This window comes from Parasteatoda tepidariorum, chromosome 10 (genome assembly GCF_982258835.1).
Source record: "Parasteatoda tepidariorum strain Cologne lab strain chromosome 10, Ptep-v5.0, whole genome shotgun sequence".
Classification (NCBI taxonomy): Eukaryota; Metazoa; Arthropoda; class Arachnida; order Araneae; family Theridiidae; genus Parasteatoda; species Parasteatoda tepidariorum.
The window spans coordinates 19,450,912-19,472,903 of record NC_141764.1 but is presented as its reverse complement, the minus strand read 5'-3'; the positions used below and the strand labels follow the sequence as shown (position 1 = coordinate 19,472,903).

The window sequence follows — 21,992 nt, the reverse complement described above, 5'->3', positions numbered from 1 at the left end:
TTATGATGTTAGAGTTATCAGAGAAATTCAACGTTTTATGTATAAAGCCTTTATTTTTCGAGACTGCAGTAACAATCGATAACAATTCTACTATTACAGAAGATGAAATTGATGATTATAGGAAAAAAAGGTACCGGAAAAAAAGGTCCCGGAAAAAAAGGTACCTGGAAAAAAAGGTCCCGGAAAAAAAGGTACGGAAAAAAGGTCCCGGAAAAAAAGGTACCTGGAAAAAAAGGTCCCGGAAAAAAAGGTACGGAAATAAAGGTCCCGGTAAAAAAGGTACCTGTGTGGGGAAAATTCTGTAGGGGAAAGTATTTGAAATGAGAAGATTAGATTGAAGCTCTTTTTGCTGTTCCGTGCATGTTTTTTTTTTTTCGTGCGTCGCGCGTTTTCAAAGTCAATAAACATCCAACACATAAATCCTCCCCGATTGGTTACTTTAAGCCTCACATTAGCAACTCCTTCACAAAATATAATTTAAAATACAAAATGACACATTTTTCACTTAAAAAATTTACAAAAAAACGTAAAACATTATTGAAAAATTTAAATAGTATCTTCCCGCTTTAAAAAATAATCAAAGAAGAATAAATAAATGAAATAAAAATTTTAAAAAAAAAAAAAAAAAAAAACGTAATGCAACCAGCCCTTACCCTTCTCCTTACCTCAATGATCTAATCTGAATTCTTGCAGATAAAAAGAATATTCATTGAAACAGTGAGAAGCATTCATGCTGCCCAGAAAGCGAGTGGGGAAATATCCCTACAGATTTTCCCTATGGAGGTACCTTTTTTACCTGGACCTTTTTTTTCCGGGACCTTTTTTTCCGGGACTTTTTTTTCCAGGGACCCTTTCTTCCAGGGACCTTTTTTTCCGTACCTTTTTTTCTGGGACCTTTTTTTCCGTCTACCGAAATTGATGGAATTGAGGAGAGGGTGGCTGGAGTCGACATTTTGATTAACTTTATGAACTCAATATAGATGAAAAATATCAATTTTTTTATAGATATTTACTTTTTGTCTTAAATTAATCTAAAAGAGCAAACTTTTAAAAAGCCTTCTCTTTTGTAGTTTGTTTACACGCTCTATTGAGGGAAATATCACTAAGCCACGCACTTCCGCGTGTCATGCATTCAAACCGTTTCATCATTAAATTAGAAGTAAGGTTATTAAAACTGATTCAACTCAAAATATGTTTGGTGCTTTCAAATAAGTTAAATTGAATAATAGTTTTCAAACGTATTGATTTGCTTTCAGAATGTCTTTTAGTCAGCATAGTGCAATGCTGTATTTACGAATTATCCTATCAGATTTAGATTAAAATTACTTGCATTTTGGTTTTAGATATACCTTTAAGAGTTATATTAAATGACAACTTAATAAGTGATAAAGATCGCATCAGGGGTTAGTGGGGGCAATAACAATCTTTTTTTTTTTAAAGGAATACACTTGACATATTATATATATATATATATATATATATATATATATATATATATATATATATATATATTATAATAATAATATAAAAATTTTTAATTCAAGTGTAATTCAATACTTTTTAGGAAAAATTTATTAATATACAAAATTTAATTATAAGTTTACGAAAAAGAACTTAATTATTAAATGAGTAAGAATCTCGTCTCTTAAAAATTTTTTTAATATTAAGTGAAACTATCATCTTGTGATATAATAATAAAAAAAGCACTTCTTCAAGCATTTATTTTTAAAAATTATATTAAATTAAGCACTTCGACCATTTTATTTGAATTCTTTAAAAACGTATCATCGGATTAACTCTTAAATAAACTGTTGCTAATTGTTATATCAGAAATCTTAGTAGACGTATTAAAAAAAAATTCAATTTGTTACTAGTTTCTTTCCGTAAATTTAAAATTAAACTAATTCTTGCATGTTTATTAATTTTTTTATAAAATGTAATGAAGAATTAATGAAGAAAAATTATAATACAAATGCAATTATATAGATATTTTTTTTTAAAAAATTAATATGCAAAATTTCATTAGAAGCTTACAGAAAAGAATCTCTTTTTATTAAATAATTAAGAATCTTGACTCTTGAAAAATTAATTATATCAAGTAACTGCACAATCATATTGTGATACACTACAAAAAAAACCTCCTGAAGTATTTTTTAAAAAATTATATTAAATTAAGCAATTTGGACTATAGAAAACATAGAGCATTTTTGAACTTATTTATGGGTTCTATTTACTTGCTTTACTTAGTTCTATTACAGCTTTTGCGTAGTAAGTAAAGCTTATTGTTTTTCTTACTTTTCTTGGTTTTTTCTTTTTGTCCTTTTTACATTTATCTATTATGCTATATATATATATATATATATATATATATATATATATATATATATATATATATATATATATATATATATATATATATATACATAAATACGAATAAAATTTAATGGAACCAAATCACTTTATATGAAACTAATGTTAAATTTCCTCTTATATTGTTGCTTTCAGTCCTCGCTTGAATGCATGAAAAAGAGGTACTGACGTGAAAGAATCTGCTTATTTTTAAGAAATGTTTCACCTGTTAGAATGAAATTTTTAGTTCAGAAGATAAGAATACAATAGGTGGGCACTTCAATTGGGACTTCCTTTTCATTTGATGCTCTGAACAGGTGTTCCAAGTATAGTTTAAGAATTAATCAAATCTTGCTGCCAGTTGTACGTTGAAGTGAATGAAGGGGGCTTAACCCCTCCTGCTTCACTCCCACATATTTAAGAATGCAAAAAAAAAGAAGAAAAAAAAAGACAGAGTGATTTAGTTCACAGTGAAGACTTATGGTCCCCTCCTGATGTGTTATTAGCCTTGATAAGAAAATATTTCAAAAACCTAACACAGTACTGTACAGTATGCCTTTCCCTAAAGTACAATAGTCGTTGCTAACTCCAGTGAGTACAAGTTGAGTGTGAAAAGGAAGAATTTTTAATAATCAAAAAAAAAAAAAAAAAATAGAAGTTTTGGAAGAAATAAATTTCAAAAATCCCAAATTGAAAAAAAAAATTAATCTGGAATTTCTCAAGTTTCGAGGACAAAAAATTTTTTTTTAAAAAATTCTGAAAGTGTCCAAAAGGGCGCAAATCATGAATGTCTTAGTAGAAAAAAAAAACAGAAGGGGAAAATAGAATTCTGATAAATTGACGAATTAAACGAATATAAGAACAATCTTCGAAAACAGGGTTTTTTCTCGAAAGAAGCCAAATAATATTATACTATCTGTATTATTTTTTCTCATGAGCAAAGATTTATTTTTATATAATTTTAAATGACATTTATATTTTATACTACTAACACAAATAGTTTGAATTACAATTGTTTACTGATCATAAAATTGATTATATTTGCAAAACAATACACTATACAATTCATTAGAAACCATTAAAAAGTAAAATTTCGTAAAAATTGAGCATTTAAAAATTGAATAATTCGCTCACCTTTTCCTCGAATAACACGCTTCTTTGAATGGTAATAGTATTGCTTTCTTGTAATAAATATTTCACTCTTTCATTTCTTGTAATTGGAATAAATAAAAAGATTTTTAAAAAAAACTGTACATAAAAATTCATAAAGCAAACGTAAGCCTCAATGTCTAATTTTTTTAATTGTCACTTTGATCTGTACAACTATTGAATATTACATCATTCTGAGCAAAATTACTTGAATATTTTCTGATAATTAAGCTTTTTAGAACTTCAAAATTCAATTATTGAAACTTGTTTTGTTGTCCTAACTGGTGAAACTCAGTTAATCAGGAATTTTCAGTTTTGATTTAGTTGGTTTTTATAGTGAAAAACGTTCTATTCTTTAAACAGGAGAAACGATTCAAATTGCATCTTCTCCAAATACATATTTAAAAAGTCTTTACTTTGAAATATCGCTAAACTTCAACTTAAGAGCCGTCCATATATTGTGCAAGTACTTTAAGGAGATTATCTTATATTTGATGACAAGGAAGAAGAAGGATCATTAGCAATCTTAGCTTAAGGCACTAGAATTCCCACAATTTTTGAAATTTTATTATAAAGCTAAAAAAAAAAGAAGAATTATGTAAAAACAGTTCTGGAAATTAAATAACCATCGTTTCGTAAAGAAAAATTATAAAACTATTCCTTCAAAACGTTTCGAGTTTAATGAAAATTTATCACCGGTAAATAACTTTAAATTTGAAAGGTTTTCCAGTTTCACTTACCTTGATATTATAATCAACGATAATAATATTATGCTGGAAGAAACTGACTCGAGAACTCAAAAAAAGAAATAAAAGCCACTACTCATATAAATATTTATTCTAGATCAAATTCATTACCACGGAAATTAAATATAAAATTTATTAAAGAGTTATAAGATCTTTAGTAACTTATGGTTGTGAAATCTTGGTTTTTAAGAAATGAGATGAAAAGGCTTATTAATATCGCAAGGAAATATATTAAAAAAATGTTTCGGACTGATTCAAATAAACAACTCTCAGTGGTAAATTAAAAACAAAATTAAATGTGACCATTTCCTCAATTTTGAGAACAAATTCTACAACTATCAAATAAGAACACTGAAACCGGACATAAATAATAAGAGATGATGATAATAATAACTTTATTAGATCTTCTATATTCTGCATTTAGATCCAACAGAAGAACTGCTCTGAGATCCTTTTTTCGTTCTGGAGTTCAATTTAAACGTCTCTTAAAAGCAAATATTGCTTCAGACATTTGGGAATGTCCAACTTTTCGACTCCCTTGGGCAATTGAAAGCACTCCTGCAACTGGCGTCTAATGATGCACTTGGACAGATGTTGCAATGATCTTGGACATTTCCCCTCACTGTCAGGATCTCTCACCAATTTGCAGTACCAGTCCCAGGCTTTCATTGCTTTCCGAAAGGTCTGTGGTTTCGCCCAGTTGAAGCTTCTGGTGAACTCCTTGATGGTGATGTAGGGGTCCGGAATGGAGCTCCACAGAATTCGAAAAACAAGTTCGTAATGGAAAGGGGGAAGTATTTTTCCATACCTGTAGTGAAGGTAGAGACAGAAGAGTTGGTATGATCTCAACTTGAATGAAACATCGACTTCCTCCTCATCAAGAAATGCGCTATGTATTTCATCTCTCATTTCTTCATCAATGCTAAAACAACAAATAATATAATGAATACTAATTTAAAACAATGCTAGGTTGCTTCAGACTCTTTCACCCTTTCTTTAAAGAAATATTTTATGGAACACGTATGCATTTTATAAAAACTTTGATTTTTACATATTTCGGTACTATTCCGCTTTGGCCGACCAAAAAAAATAACCTGTTACCACTTTATCTATTCTTCAACATTAGGCACTTATAGTCTCTGCACCAGTTGTACTTTATTATCAGAATTAATTATACATGAGCCATGGTGGCTCAGGGGATAGAGCTCTCGTCTTCCAATGAGTTGACCGGTGTTCAAACACCAAAGATGGCTGATCGATACGAATTTTGTTTCTGGCTCACACCGATCACAGTGCTGACGTAAAATAGCTTCAGTTGTAGACGTATGGGCTGGAATTCCCTTACTATCAGACTAATTGTGGGAGGTATTCGTGGTTTTCTTCTTTATGTTACGCAAATACTGGTCAGTTTATCAAAAAGACTTAACTGAAGGTTAGTCGGTTCAAACTCAAAATTGGATCAGCTGTTCAACGGAGGGAGTAAAATAAGCGTAAGCAATCAGAATTCTTACATATATTTTAAGTGCATAATTTCAACTATCGTAGAAAAAACTATTTTATGATAAGAAACAACAATTATTGTAAAGTAATATTCGGCATTGGTGATTGGCAGCGAACAAGTGTCATAACTCTTAGTATAATAAAGTAAATTGCTATCAACAAAACAAATAAATAATTGGATTTGTATAAAGGAGGGTTCCTGTGGGCGTGAGAAGAAGAATTATATAAGCTTAAGAAAAGTTAACTCAGTTTAAGTTTACATAACCCCAACCTTTTTATTAGAGACAGTGGTAGAAAATATAGTTTTTCCAATACAAGGAAAATAGCAGTCCTATAATTCTGTCAGAAATTTCGATTTTTAATTAATGTTTCTTTCTTTTTTTTTTTTTTTAGCTTTTTTCGCTTTTTGAAAGAAGTCGTACTTTTATTTTAAACTTTTATTTACAAATATTATGCAACCGATTGCCTTTAAAGTTTTAATAATTCTTCGAAAAATAAAAATTATTACATGTAATTATTTATAATTTTTTATTAGTACTTATTATAACTACTTTTTGGGGATTATAATGTATGCAATTATATGCGTCACTTTTAATTACACCATTCGAAGAAAAAAACTGTAAAATTTGAAAGAAATTAATCAAATAGCTCTTGAGAAATGAAAATTAGAAATACAAAAAAGTGTAAATACACAAATGGGCGACCTTTGTGCTAAAATACAAACTAAGGTAGACAACGTTAAAGAGCAAAAAAATACATAAACAAAAATATTTTTGTACAAAAAAGTGTAGTTGAAAAAGTGTAGTTATATTCATGAATCTCAAGCTTACGACCAATATTTCGAGGGAAAAGAACCTTAGTTTGTCAGAAAAAAGGTAAGTTTATTTAGTGAAAGTGCATTTTTTTTGTTTAAATTTCTTAATAATTTATATATATATATATATATATATATATATATATATATATATATATATATATATATATATATATATATATATATATATATATATAAACCCTTTAGATTTAACATTTTAGTATTTTAAAGAGTAATCCATGGAACTAATCAGTGAATCAAAAGTTATCAAGAATTAAAATACACTAAATTGCAATAAAAATAACTTACTAATTCATAACGCTAAAGGAAACTTACTCAAACAGTACGGCTGATGCCCTAAATAAATATAATCCACACACGTGACTGTAATATTCGTTCATTCCACCAAATTCAGTAATCAGTATGTAATTTTCGGGATTGCGTATCAAAGAAATGTGAGATAGATCAGCATTCATGTGCGGCTTATTTTTGAATAACTGTAGAAAGTCCAATTTCATTCCATTCGCAAGTTCAAGAAGCTCTTTTAGTTTATCTGGGTAGTCCAAAAATACAGCTTCGTTATAAATATTATAAAGAAAATATTCATCTAAAGGTTTATCATTCGGTGTTCTTTTCAAATAAGCAATTTTCATGAACTCAGATTCTTCTGGTGTGAAACATTCCATATTTTACTACTTCCTATTCGGAATAGACGTCTTACGAAGACAGAAGGACATGAACTTTAAATAAATTTTTAAGTGAGTATATGAGAAATAACGTGTGAGGACTAGATTTAACTCGATTCACGTCACGCCTTTATCGTACACCTGGATTTTATCTATTGTAACAATAAGTATAGGCTATAGAATGGTTTGTCTACGAATGGCTATGTGTGGTCTCATTCTGCTTGACGATTCTGACAATAGCGAGACAATTCATGGTGGCCCTATTAACCCTATAATTCCTACAGTTTCATAGAATGTGCGGCCTTTTCAGAATGGTGATTTTTAACTTGATTTCGCCGAAAGTTAAGAGACAGGAAGGGGGGAAACTTCACCCCTTTAACTTTATTCAAAATAATTAAGGAGCAAACGAATTTGCATGTTTTCCAAGAAGGGAAGTTAAGAACTTTTGGTGACTAATAAACTAATCTTACTGTTTATTATATTTTTATTTTTTCCCTTCTTTTTAGTGTTATTGAAAACTTTAAAACTGTCATAAATTCTAATATTTTGATTTACCTTTAATAATGAAAAAAATGCTTCCACTGCTCTAGTTCTGAAACGTTGTATTAGTAAATATTTTCTTGACTTGCAGATATTATTGTTTTATTAATTTTTTTGTTCTGAATTATATTCATTTTTTCAATCCGTCATTGCATTATTACTTCTCTTTTTGTGTTGGTGGCTTAACATGAATTAATGAAACAATGGACCTTTATTGATATAATGTTTTAGATCGGAAACTACAAAATTAAGAGTCTATATTAAAAAAAAATGTTTTAAAAGTGAAAATTTACCTTTGTAGCAGAATATAAACCCTAATGGGAAGGAAATAGTTCTTGTGATTGATTGTTGAATAATTTTTTTCTCAATATGTATTTGTTTTAAGGGGGAAACCCTAGGTAAAGTACTTACTAGGGAGCCTTACAGTATTCCCTGGTTGATTATTTATATATATATACACACAACTACTGGAACAGTTATCTTCTATAATAATAGAAAGTTCAAGAAATAATAATATAAATATTAGTTTTTAATTATTTAATAAGAAGAATATCATAAATATATCTTTCAAAGAAGTCATATAGAATATTGTATTCCTTCTGTGCTGTTACATAAAAATTTAGAAATAAAAGTCTTTAACTATTTATTTATCATTGAAAAAAAAAGATAAACGATTGAATAAATTATTAATTATAATTAAATTAGTAAAATGAGTGCTGTCTCAACTCTCATAAAAATTATCTACATCAATATCGATTAAGCTTAAAAAAATTATTAAAAATATTATCTAAAAAAACATTACCTGCATTTTAATTCAATAAATTAAGATTAGCTTCAAAGAATTAGTAAGGCACAAATTCTTTCATGCTAATCGCGCTTTTTTCACCCCACACATGCCAAATACTAAAAAGCTTTATTTTAAACAAAACTGTTAAAGAATTAAATTTAATCGCTTCACAAGATATATAAATTATGAAATCGTTTTATAAATTATGATATATAAATTATGAAAATATGTTTTCTCCAGACAGGCACATTTTTTTATCCTCTTATTGTTAATTTTTCATTTTGCTTATATCACAATATCTCTAGAACTATTTAAGAGAATCAGAGAATATTAACACGCACCTAAAAAGTAAATAATTTGTTTAAAAGTAATTTTTAATAATTATTAAACTTAATTATAATTAAGCCATTTTTGGCTTGTAAGGAAAACGAATTTCAACACAGCGTTTTGCATTGCAGGATGATTTATTCCTTATTCAAACTCCTTTCTAAAATTTCCAGAAAAATACTAAATAGCGGATAACATTTGAAAGTTTTACTGGTTGAAGTTGTGAGGAAAATGTTATTAATTAAGCAGCTACGCTGTTTAAAAATATTGTTATAAAACACTAATTAACTTACTAAGTTTTTTAACACTTTTTAAAAAAAATTTTGTTAAAAATTTCCCCCAATGTTTTATTATTATTTATAAAGCATTTCATAATATTCATTAATTATTCAATATTAATTCTTATTTTTAGGGGGCAATATTTTTGTGATCTGCCTAATTTCATTTCGCCAGCTTATTTAATTTGTTTTTAGAAAAATATCTATTTGATGTTTTCCGGATGGACCTTTTTTTATGTCGACGATGTTTTTCGTTCTATGAATCTCACCCGAAGAATAATAACATAGCAAAAAGACAAGACAGTTCAAAGCAAATTATTAGAGTTGTGGTGGCTTTGGGGATAGAGCGCTCGCCTCCCAATAACGTGAACCGGGTTCGAATACCTAATAATTGATCCGATAGTTTTCTTGCTTTTTGGATTGGGTTCAAAATTACAAGGCTAAGAAGTTGAAAATTAGCACTCGTAAAACCAAAATTGGGTCGGTTTTTAAACAACAGTTATTAAAAGCAAAATATTAAACTTCTTCTTTACTATGCGGAAATAAGAAATAAAAGTAGTATGTACTGAATTTAATAATTAATAAGTCGTAACTATTGAGTTCGACTGAGCAGTGCTCCAAAAAAAAAAAAAATTAACCACCCTGAATAACTTTTGATCTAATGATCGGATCTTCATCTTCTTAAACTTCATTGTTTGAGAGGGTGATCTCAAATAGGCTAATTGATTAGTGCAGACGATATTTTAAGTCGAAATCAGACATAAAATCTTAATTTCACTGAATATTTTCCCTACGGATTCGCATTTCTGACCCTCAAAATATAAAGGGTAGCCGGAATCTGGTAAATATGATCCATTAAGTTTGGTTAGGAGAACCTTTCAAAGCTTGAAAACCCTACTGTTAATTTATTTTTTTGCTTATTTCGCTATATCTCGAGAACTTCTTCGGCGAATTTAAAAATTTTTCGCATGCAATTGTAAAATTTGTTTACCTAAAGCAAAATCAAAGCAAAAAATAAAATTTAGTGTATACTTACAATTTTTTATTGTAAGGTATATAATTTTTCTGTTGTTCAAAACCTATTGTAAAATAAATTAATAAAATAGCATCTGCGTTAATGATAATTTGGCGATTTTTTGACATCTCCCGAAATAAAATAGTATTTACATTTTTCTCGTATGATGCATGTGTACAGAAAAAAGGCTAGAAAAATAAGGAAAATAAAGCATTGAAATAAAAATATTGATCAACACTATAAAAGCTACGAAGTTATAAGAATTTTATTGCAAAAACTGTTGGCGGTATTGAAATAAAGTCTCAATCATATTATTTTCTTCTCCATTAAGAGTGAGTCCATTTTTAAAATCTCCCAAGGTTAAATATTGTTTTAGACGTTTGGGAATGTCCAACCTTTCGATTCCGTTGGGCAGCTGAAAGCACTCCTTCAAACTGCGCCTAATGGTACACCTGGCGAGATGCTGTAATGATCTTGGCCCATCCTCTTGGCTGTCTGGACCTCTCACCAATACGTAGTACCATTCCCAGGCTTTAGTTGTTTTTATCAGGGTGTCTAAATCCATCCAAGCGAAGCTTTTCTCGAAGTTATCGAAGGTCAGAAAGGGATCCGGAATGGAACTCCATAGAATGAGAAGAATAATTGCGTAATAAAAAGAGGGGTGCTTCTTTCCGTACAAGAAGCCCATGTAGAGACACAGTACTTGGTATGCTCTCAACTGGACCGGGGTATTGTCATCTTCTTCTGCCAGTTCATTCAGTTGTTGCCGTACAATTTTCTGACTCAATTCATAATCAAAGCTGAAAAGAAAAAAATGAGTTATAATAACTAAATCAATAACAATAATGCCTAAGAATCAACATCATGAAAAGAGAATCCTTTTAACGCTATGACAGTCATATATGCAGTAAGATTACTTTCTTCTGTGCATTGCAAAATTAGTTTTCCAGTGTTATCAGATACGGGAAAGGTGCTCTGGGTCAAAATATTCTTTCACAATCATCCACCCATAAGAGTGGTTAAAAAAATAGCGATATTTTTTTTAATACCGAAAGATAGATGAAAGGACATTTTGTGTTTATTTGTATTGCATTTGGATTTTCATTGTTGTCATTTTATCTTATAACTATGAGAATAGCATTTTCTGAATCGTCATCTGATTTAATACTGAAAATCAGATGAAATCGTCTGATTTAATACTGAAAATCAGATGAAATCGTCTGATTTAATACAGAAATCAGACGATCGTCTGATTGCAGTAATCATCTTTCAGTATAAAATTTTGTGATTTATTACTGAAAGATGATTTCTGGGACAGGTTTTAACCCAATATTGACTGTGAGAAACAAGCACAGATTCTGCTGAGATGAATAGTAATAATTTATGAAGAATCTAATGAGGGAAAAAAAACCCAGGAACATTAGTAATAAGGTCGGTGGGAAAAAAAGGAAACTGGAAAAGAAAATTTTAAATGGTCCCTTGCAAGCTACGTCACGGGTGGTTTAACCAATTTGGTTCTATCCGAAAATGGTTTCAGCATGATAATATACCCAAGCCTTATCACCCTGAATAACGTTTGTTCTAATGATCGAATTTTCACGAACTAAGTGACAATCGTAATAGTTCCTAGGGGTGACCTCAACTATGCTTATTAATTAGCTCTAACTATTAATTAAATTACGAAATCAGACACATAAACCTAGTTTCTCTGAATAAACATAATTTTTTTTTTGCATATTTGGAATCCTGACTCTTGAAATAGTGGGGGGGGGGGTTGACAAAATTTCGAAAAAATTGGGTCTCAATAAAGTTTTATATAAATGACAAAAGTTTAAAAAAATGCCAAATTTCCTCGCCATAAAAAGTGAAACAATTGAAATCAATAGAAACTAAATGAATGACAAGACTGCAAAACATCGAGTGTCTCTATTGCTAAGTAACCAAGAGGAGAATTTTTGGATCAGCTTTCTGGTCAAAGAAAGCAGTTTTCTTTTTAATTCCTTTAAAATACAATTCGAATCGGTTAATAAATTGTCAACCATTGTCAAAATGGGTGTTGTTTTGAACTTGATGGCGTGGGCACCTTATTTGGACTTTTCACACTTTTCAACTATGTTCAGGAGTAGTAGTAAATAGTGCGCATGCGTCGTCTTTGCATGTGTTGCTATAGCGACCGCTGTTTGATTTTTTGAAAATTATTTGTTTTTCACTTTATGTTTTGAACAACTTCTATCAACGTAAAAACCATAATTACAAAAATAGAATTCCACATGTCATAAAAAATTAGGCTAAAATAAGCATTAATAGAAAATCGTCAGAGCAAAATCAAATAAAAAAGCAGACGATAATTTTGGAATTTCTTGGAGTTGATTGTTTTCCCCACTAAGTTTTTATTTTGTGACGTTTTAAGAAACGTATATTAAGCTGGAATTGGGCATAATATAAAAAAAACACAACTACTTCCACTTAGTAGGAATAACATTTACTATGACGCAATGCTAAATTCTATGCCACTATCCACATAAATGCCACTATCCACATAAATCAATTATTAATCAAAAATCGAATATGAATTACTTTTCTTTATAATGCAATAAAATCTGGTGAGCAGCTATTTAAACGATCAAACACTTCGTTTGTTTATTTGTGGTTTGAAGTTAAGCTCGCAGAAAATGCCGTTCATGGGTTAAATTTAGTAGGAATAACACAACCTGTGACGTAGGCTATATTATACCCAATTAAAAACCGAAGAACAACGATTAGAGGACAAATCAATTGATTCAGTTTTTGTTTCCACTGACTAGATGTTTTTTTCGTTTATGTAAGTCTATTAAGGAAGAAAAAAAAATATTTGACCAATGAGTAACCAGTGATTGCTATGATACAATCACAATTTTCTTCCTTTCGTAATTAATTATGATTTTTCAAGATTTTAGAACCTGAACGTTGAATTGATTATCTGACATTTTTCAAAGCTGTTTTAACGTTATCTGTATGAAAATTTTGTTCTAAAACCAAGTTTATATAAGTTATTATAAATGTATGAAGAGTTGTAGGGATAATTGATTTTAATCCTCAGTTTGACTCTTTTAGGTAAGGGAAAGAAGAAGAAAAAAAAATACTGCAAAAAATTTTGAGGGCCTAATAAAGATAGCGATTACAATCAGAAGGTTTTATAAAATTCACGGTATTTCTTTTCAATGAAATTGGAAAAACTTAGTAAATGCTAAGTGGTATTTTAAAAATCATTTTGATATAATATATATAGGGGGGGGGGGTATGTATAGAATAAACTAACTCGTAAATTGTGCTAAATTGTTTTTTAAATGATTCACTGAAGTATCCTTAGAGATTCGCTGTTTGAAAAAATGATTTCAAATATTTAGAAAGATTCTTTAACTATGTTGATGTATGTTAACTGTGAAAAATATAAAAAAATGTCAATATTTTGATTCAAACAAAAACATATTGCAGTTTGAATAGCATATTGAGTTTAAATAGCACGGTTACAGAATTTTAAAAAAATGTTAAAATATAATAATTCATAATAATTTTGTTTTCGGCTGCTTACTAGGGCCATGGTTTTTGCTTTATCTAACTACTTTGGTTTAATGAAGCAATTATTAATGATCATTAATATTCTTGTTTCCTTATTACGAAATATTAGACCAATGTATATACACTTATAATTTCTTTAAAACGTGCGTTAAAACTATTCTTATAGGTTATTTAATTAGAAAAAAATCATAATGGTAGAAAAAGAACAATTTTTGAAATGATAATTCCAAAATTAGCACAAGTTTGGAATCCATTTACAATATTTCCTTTTAGTAACTGTTTAACAAAACAAGGGAAATCAAGCGTTTTCCTGATATAGCAATAGTTTTTTTTAATTGTGCTTACGTTGAGAAATAATAATAACAACTTTTTAAAAGAAAAGGGCAACTGTCCTAAAGTTAGTAAGCAGGAATAACTTCGAGCGTCAAAATAAAATTTTATATCCATAGTTTTTTTGTTCATTTAAAAAACAAAACAAGGTATATTTTTTTGGCTGTGCACACATACGCTATCACTTTTCATTATTCAAATAAATAAGAAACATTTTTCGAAAACAATAGTATGCTTAGTAAATAGTCGCATCGACTAATTTTGTGTGATCAACAGAATATTTTTAAATTCGTATCAAGATTTAATTCTCAGCTAGCTGGCAAGAATTCTAAGTTTTCTTTCAATAAAAACTTAATAATAATTTAAAAAGGAATTTTATTTCAAAGAAAAACATAAATTAAAGTACTAAAACAATTGATTAGTATATTAATGGAAAAATAATGTACTTGGTAGCGTAAAGAATAAGATTTTGAGAAATATTAAAAAAATGTAATTAAATAGTTGGAAAATTAATTTTGCGAAACAGGCGCAGACAGGTAATTAACAAATTCATTTTAAGATTAAAACGATATAAAAGATGTTGAGAGATTTTAAGATGCTTGAAAAAGTTGACCACGTATTCGTATTAATGATTTCAAAATATATATTGAAGAAATTGATAAATGTATTATTCCAAATCTATGCTTACGTTTGCATATTATTGAAACTGTATCAATTATTGAAAGAACAAACTAACAAATAACATTTAAAAAAAGTTGAAGTATAATCACATTCTATCAAAAACATGCTGTTATAAATTCAACATTCGTTAATGTAATGTTTCTTTTCAACAAATGTTTTATTCAAGTCTTTTTATTAAATTACGAATAAATTTTTAATAAATTAAAAAAGAAACATCGTATTTTATAATTTAAAAAAAGGATTAGCAATCGGTTTTGAAGGAAATATGAATGAAATTTCGCTCTACGAGAGCGTAAGTCTAATTCCTCGTAACTTAACCACTTGTAAAGATTAATCGCCCCATTTAAATATTTCTTCATTGTCACCAAATTATTTTTTTTAAATAATTAATTTTAATTTTTCTCCGCTTCTACCAAATAAAAACTGTTGAAACTTTAGATTTTGCAATAGAAAAATACGTAGATTAATATGTTATAAAAAAAAATATACCTCGTAATTCAAAGTGTTTTCATCCACAATTAAATTAAATAATAAAAAATAATCATTAGAAATATTTTAACATGAAATTATCTTTGGGTAAGTAGGTTTTATAAGTGAGGGCAATTTTTTTTGAATTGCTCAATAAGTTTTAAAAATGTGACTAAAAATGCAAAAAGTGAAATTAACTTTAAGGTGCCCAAACTTTGGATCGTTCTTCTGACCCAACTACGGGGACCATATTTCACAGATAGCTGTTACCCTCTATATTTTGAAGGTTAAGAATCCAAATATATTAAAAAAAAAATGTTTTTTTTTTCAGAAAAAAAAAACATTTTTGTGTCCGATTTCGTAACTTAATTAATAGTTAGCACTAAATAATTTACATATCTGAGGTCACCTCCAGGAACTATTAAGATTGACACTCAGTACGTGAAAATCCAATCATTAGAACTACAGCTTATCTGTCTTTGTTGCAAGTATCCAATTGCCTAGCGAAGCTGGACAGCATTCCCATTTCAGCTTCATTTTCAAATAAAAGTTTTTATATTATTTTAATCCTCCCTTTGCTTTTACTTACATCAAGTGTGATTGATCAGATTTTAAAGATCTGTCTATTCTTTCTCCTTCAGAATCCTAATAAACGTAGTACTTTTATCACACTTTTGTAAGAATTATAAAAATATATAATATGTATCGTTAAAAAAAAGAGATAAATATTTTTGCTGAATTCTAATTCAGAACAAAGCAAATGAGACATTGAAAATAATTCTTTAAGTTGGGAAGTAAAATGCGACATAACACGCTGTTTTATCACTAGTCAAGGAAGTAGAATAATAAACGTTCAGACTAGTTTGATTTCCTGATGCTACTTGAAGGTGATTTCAATGATCACCTTTTAACTCCACTCAACATTCGTTGCGATCAAACAGAAATTTTTTAGCCTCTCCTTCATCTGAAGTTATTCGTTAGATTAAGATAATCCATTTTGTTTATTCCTCTCTGAAATATTAATTTCTAACCTTTAATGAGCGAATTTTTTTTTGACATCAGTTTTGGAATGAATTATAAATTCGGCCATTGCAAAAATTACGAACAGCTTTTACAGAACACTCCAATGTCACTGATAAACGTAACAAATAATTATAGGGAAAGTTCCAATCGAAGCACGTTATAATTTGTAGCAGATCAAAAAGAGGTGTCAGTACCGTTATTGCAAAAAATTATAATAAGAACATTAGGGCCATTAGTTAAATTACGAAACTACGCTATTTATGAGAATTAAGATTGTGATTGGTGCGAATCCTGACTCTTGTGACAATATGTAATGACGTAAAGGTAAAAGCCAGGAGGGCGGGTAGTAAGACGAAATAAAAGAAAAAAAAAAGACATTAATTGTACCGTATTCTTTTGTTCACCAAAAATGGCTATAGACTATTAAAAGTTACAACATAAGTATTTATTTTCATGAAATGCATACTGAATAATAGATCATGAAAAGATCTGTTGATTAATTCACAGTGTATCTCTGATGAAACATTCGACTATTCATTTTGTAACTCTCAATATTCCTGATAAAATGCAATCGACGCTCTTTAAAACAACCCCATCTACGCAAGGGAAAACGGATGTCATAGCGCGAGGTTCAATTTTAAGAAAATACTAGAGTAATTTAAACGAAAAGGTGCAACTTTAAAACAGTCTTTCAATTTTTGCCCGTTAGTAAAAAAACTCACCCAAGTGGACAAAAAAAAGAGTGAATAGAATTTTCATGCAATAAAAGTATGAGTAATATAAGTATTCCCTTCCATAAGAAATTTCTATAAGTTGTGTAGGTATCTTTTTAACCTATTGAATGCATAGCGGACTTCATGCTGATTTCCATCTGGGGTTGCAATATACATTCTATATAAGATGACGGGTACGGTTAGTCACAAGCTTATTCCCCCAAAAATGAACAAAAGGCATTGTAAGGAGTGTTACAAAGGAATACCTGCTACTAAATGATGGTCAAGATGACCCACCTAACAAGCTCAAAATGTTACCCCCACAGAGTTACAAAGGCTATAGGGTTATCCTTTTTAAGGATATGTTCTGAATGCAAAGTCATAAACTTCGTCCGATCTAATATTTTAAAATTAGTTGCATTATTTATATTGTAATTAACTAATTGCAATTATTTAAATTATTTCCGTTGTTTATGACTATGATTTAACTATTACATTCACACCAACAAATTAGTTAACAAAAAATGATTTATTAATCGAAAACAAATTAAAAAGAAAAAAGTGCATTAACATTTAATTAAATTTGTAATTTTACTCCTTTAAATTCGTTAATGCTGAGCAAGACATTTTATAGATGCATTTTCATCATAATGACATGAAATGGTTTTCGCTCCGCAAAAACATATTGAATCAGGAATAATTTGTGATTTACATATTGATTCTGACATAGATTTGAATTAAATCATGAATATAAATTTTCAGTATACGAAAAATTAAATTTAACTTTATGATATTAATTTAATTTTAAAGATAAAGCACAAGGTATAAAAAAAGCTAAAACAAAGGAAGGACGTAAAAGAGATTGATTTCTCAAATTTAATGTTATTCTAAAATGACTTTGAATTTTAACAAGTCTTCTGATTTTTCTGCTTTATTCCAAGGTGAAAAATTAATTCAATTTTCATGATAAAGGACAAGGGATGAAAAAAATTAAAACAAATGAAGGAATTAATTTTCATTTTAAAATGACTTTTAATTTTAACAAGTCATCTGATTTAGTCTAAGATAAAAATTAAGTTTACATAAAAGGAAAAATATATGTATTTACACAAATTAATATATATGTATATATATCTTCCAACGTGCCATATTTAAATATGTTTCTTATTTAACGAAGTATAATCTAAACACATCGTTAATTCTAAAATAATAACCTAACATTTATTGTATATTAGAGCGTATTGTATATTAGAGTATATTGTATGTTACACATGGTTATTATTATTTTTTTTAACTTAACAATGTAATATTATTTTTCGAATTATAGCTATTCGAAACAAAATTGGATAGCTAGATAGCGAAAAAGACTAATGATTATTTTAAAAAAATTTTGAAAAACCTAATCATATTGGGAAATTATGTTATATACTTTCAAAATATTTAAAAAATTTCAAGTATGAATTGAATTAAATATATTTAATGACTTCAAATTATTCTAAAAAAATATAGAGAAAACAACTTACAAAAATATCATTAAATAATATCATCTTAGAAATAAATATCATCTTAGTTAAATGTCCATGAAATAAAAAACTTTATACATGTGAATGTTGCAGATCTGGACCTAAGAATGTGCTTTATGTTGATAATTTCTGTTTTTAAATTGATCTTTAAAAACATATTTTTCAATATTCAGCACTAAAATATGACGAAATTAATTAAAATAATTGAAATATTTTAAAGCTTAAATTTTGTTCTTACTGGAAGAATTGTTTGATTCACATATCATTTATATTTTTGTTTATGAAATAATTTTTTTGAAAAGAGAATAAGAAGAAAAATTATTAAATTGGATTTAATTTTCTTCAGAAAAGATTAAATTTTTGAAATTAATAATACTGTATAAATTTTAAATTAATATACTAAAAAAAAAAAAAAAAAAAAAAAACCACAGCTGTCAACATGGAAAGGAAAAAATTTAGTTGATTACAAGAAATAGAATAAATTCCCGAAATTGTTGCCTAATGTACTAAATATGTTACACATAGGGAATTTTAGGGATTTTTATAGTCATCAAAATAGTAAAACTGCAACACTTTTCAGTTATGATTGATATTAAACATACTTGAAATGTAACTATGTATTGTGTTTATTCAAAATTTCGTACATAAATAGGCATCTAATTCATCAAAGATAAGTAAAAGATTTTTCAATAAATTTAAAAAGAGAGCCCTGAATAAAAATAAACTGAGCATTTTAGAGCAAGAAAAGCTTTAAACTGATTTTTATAAATGAGATTCTTTTCATTATGTATTAGTAATACTTATTTACATATTCAAGCAAGCAAGCAAGCAATCTTCTATTCAAAAATTATATTTCATTAGTTATTTTTTTAGGAAACTTACTCAATTTTAAGGAATTTTTTAAAATGTACAAAAACAAGAAATTTTTTTACTAAACCAGTACACCAAGAGGAACTGGCAAAATCAAGTAAAGTTAGCAGCTATGTATTCCTGATTAGTGATTAAATTAATTTTCTTACAATAGTTCTTCTTTCAAACAAGTTATTGTTTAGGAAAGTTTTAAATTCAGGTAAAAATAAGTAGACATGGATAAGAATGGAAAAATACTTACTCTTGCAAAAACTTCGCTGTATGCAATAAATACAATCCACCCATGCGCCTCTGATATTCATTAAGTCTTCCAAAATCCGTGATTAACTTGAAACTCGTAGGATTATTCATCAAACAGCAGTGAGATAAATCACCGTCCATAAAAGGTTTATCTTTGAACATCCTTAAAAAATCAACCCTCATTTCATTAGAAAGTTCTAGAAGAGATTTCAATTCCTCGGGATTTTTCAAATTGATAAATACGTTGAACAGGTGACGCATGAATTGTTCTTCGATGGAGCAAAATGGACCAAACGAAATTTTGATTTTCGAGCATGCAGTAATAAAGAATCTGTATTCTTGAGGTGACAAATATTCCATATCTTTTAGTTTATGCTTTTACAAAAATTAATATTAAGCTACGGCACAGTGCTGTAGGTTGGTTATCAGCTTTTCTTTCCAATTTAAAGGAATGATAGAGCAGGAAATGCAATACTCTGGTAGCTTAAGTAAGTTCAGGTGCAGAATGTAAAAGAAATGGCACAATTTGGTTTTGACATGAAATGATTGATTTGACTGAATGATTCACCAGGATGTGCAATGCACTAACAATAGTTACATACGGTTACTATTACTGTAAAAGAGTGTAATCCTTTCTATTCATAGAGATGATGTGTTTCTACCCAGTGGCCATCCTTCGTTTTGTGACCACCTCTATGAATCTACTTAATGATAAAGAAATAAATTGCAATGCCATTGCTGCTGCTCTGTTAGCAATCTTTTTGTGCTAGCACATGTTCTTATTGTTTCCTGTCCCTCTCGTTTCCTTCTTTTTTATAGTTTTGTTATGATTCAAAATCTTTATATACTTTTTGCTATCAAAATTTATAAGAAAATAATAAATGAAACATTATAAGAAAATAAAAGTTTAAAATATATTATAGGAACATATCTAATCAAAAAAATATTCATTTTTCTTTTTGAATCTGTTTTTTAACACTAGAGAAATTAATTTTCTAATTTGCTTCAAGTATGTAATTACTGAGTTAAGTTGAAAGCCTCACATTTTAAGAAGGAAAATGTAAGAATAGCGGATTCTTTAATAATGATTTTAAAAAGTAATGATTTAATACTATTCGTACTTTGTGACGTGACGCAGAGATAAGGAGGTATCAAGTATGGCAAATCACAATTAGACATTTTTGTGTGAAAGGTGATACCTTAATATTTGTATACTTTGTTTTGCAGTCCTCCGAAAGTAAAATAGGTTTAGGGGATAATTTTTATAATTTATCAGGAAAAATTTTTAAAATTGGGGGAGTGAAGTCTTCTTATGAAGAAGATATTTTTGCAATCATAATCTATATTATATAAAACGCTAATACGTACGTATGTATCAATAAAACCGATGATATTTCTTTTCTCGCGCTGGCAACAGTTTTCATTTTTAATCGATTGGATTCGGCGCGCAAGAGCACATAGTGAGCAACCAGATAACAATAACCAGAGTGAGCATTATCAGGTTGTTCAATTCAGATTCATGTACTAAAAACATGACAATATTTAATTTAAACTCAATTAGGAATTAATTAATTAATTGAAGTGAGAATGCTTTAAAAGGCCGCTGTTGAATTGATATTTTTCTACTGGGAGCTACCTAAACGTCTAAAAAACGTTTAAGTGTTTGTATTGAATGCATTGAATTTTTTTTATATTTCGCGTTTATTTATGCATTGAATTTTCACGCTTTAAAATGCAGAATATTAGTGAAGCAATATTTGATAATTTATTTTGCTAATATGTTTCTTATTTAGCTAATGTTTTGATTTTTTCACCATGTACAATCTAAATAGCTAATATACTTTTTTAAAAGCCAATAAGAACATTGGTAGAAATTTTCTACATAAGTACAATACTGTGTCTTTGATGATAAAATACTATGTCTTTGATGATAATATATTATGTCTTTGTGCTAGAACATTGTGTTCACTGGCGAGCGAGCGCAGCGAGCCATGGTTCACGGCGTGAACCACATATGATTGCGTAGCAATTCTCGGGGGTTGGCGAGCGTTAGCGAGCAGGGGGCGGAGCCTCCTAGTTAATATATATTTCATCTTATAAGTAAAAGAAACTCATTTATGACCAATTTTGTTAGATTGATTAGGACGTGAATTAGTGTACATTTTTAACATTTAGATACTTTGTTTTGCAATTTTAATAAAGTGAAATAGGTTTAGGGGATAATTTTGATTAGATTTATTTAGCGGAAAACTTTTATTGGGGCAGGGAAGTCTTTTTTAGAAGGAGTTATTTTTGAAATTAAACTTATATTTTGAACGTGTAAATAAAAGAAGCAAATTTATGATCAGTTTTTAAAACTGAATAGGACCTGAATTTGTTTAGGAGGTTGATTGAT

At 28.6% G+C, this 21,992-nt stretch overlaps 2 protein-coding genes across 2 annotated transcripts; both read right to left on the bottom strand.

Moving 5' to 3' along the window:
* Positions 1 to 4,622: 4,622 nt before the first annotated feature.
* Positions 4,623 to 7,496, bottom strand: LOC122272675 (uncharacterized). Its single transcript, XM_087153281.1, has 2 exons — positions 6,895 to 7,496; positions 4,623 to 5,166 (listed from the first exon to the last, which is right to left on the bottom strand). Exons 1-2 carry the CDS (start codon positions 7,242 to 7,244, stop codon positions 4,719 to 4,721), a joined length of 798 nt encoding a protein of 265 aa, XP_087009407.1. The 5' UTR covers positions 7,245 to 7,496; the 3' UTR covers positions 4,623 to 4,718.
* A 2,942-nt stretch (positions 7,497 to 10,438) lies between these two features.
* LOC107449845 (uncharacterized) lies at positions 10,439 to 20,112 on the bottom strand. The gene is made up of 2 exons (XM_087153583.1): positions 19,599 to 20,112; positions 10,439 to 10,991 (listed from the first exon to the last, which is right to left on the bottom strand). The coding sequence occupies exons 1-2, from the start codon at positions 19,955 to 19,957 to the stop codon at positions 10,457 to 10,459; spliced, it is 894 nt and encodes a 297-aa protein (XP_087009709.1). The 5' UTR covers positions 19,958 to 20,112; the 3' UTR covers positions 10,439 to 10,456.
* Positions 20,113 to 21,992: the final 1,880 nt, after the last annotated feature.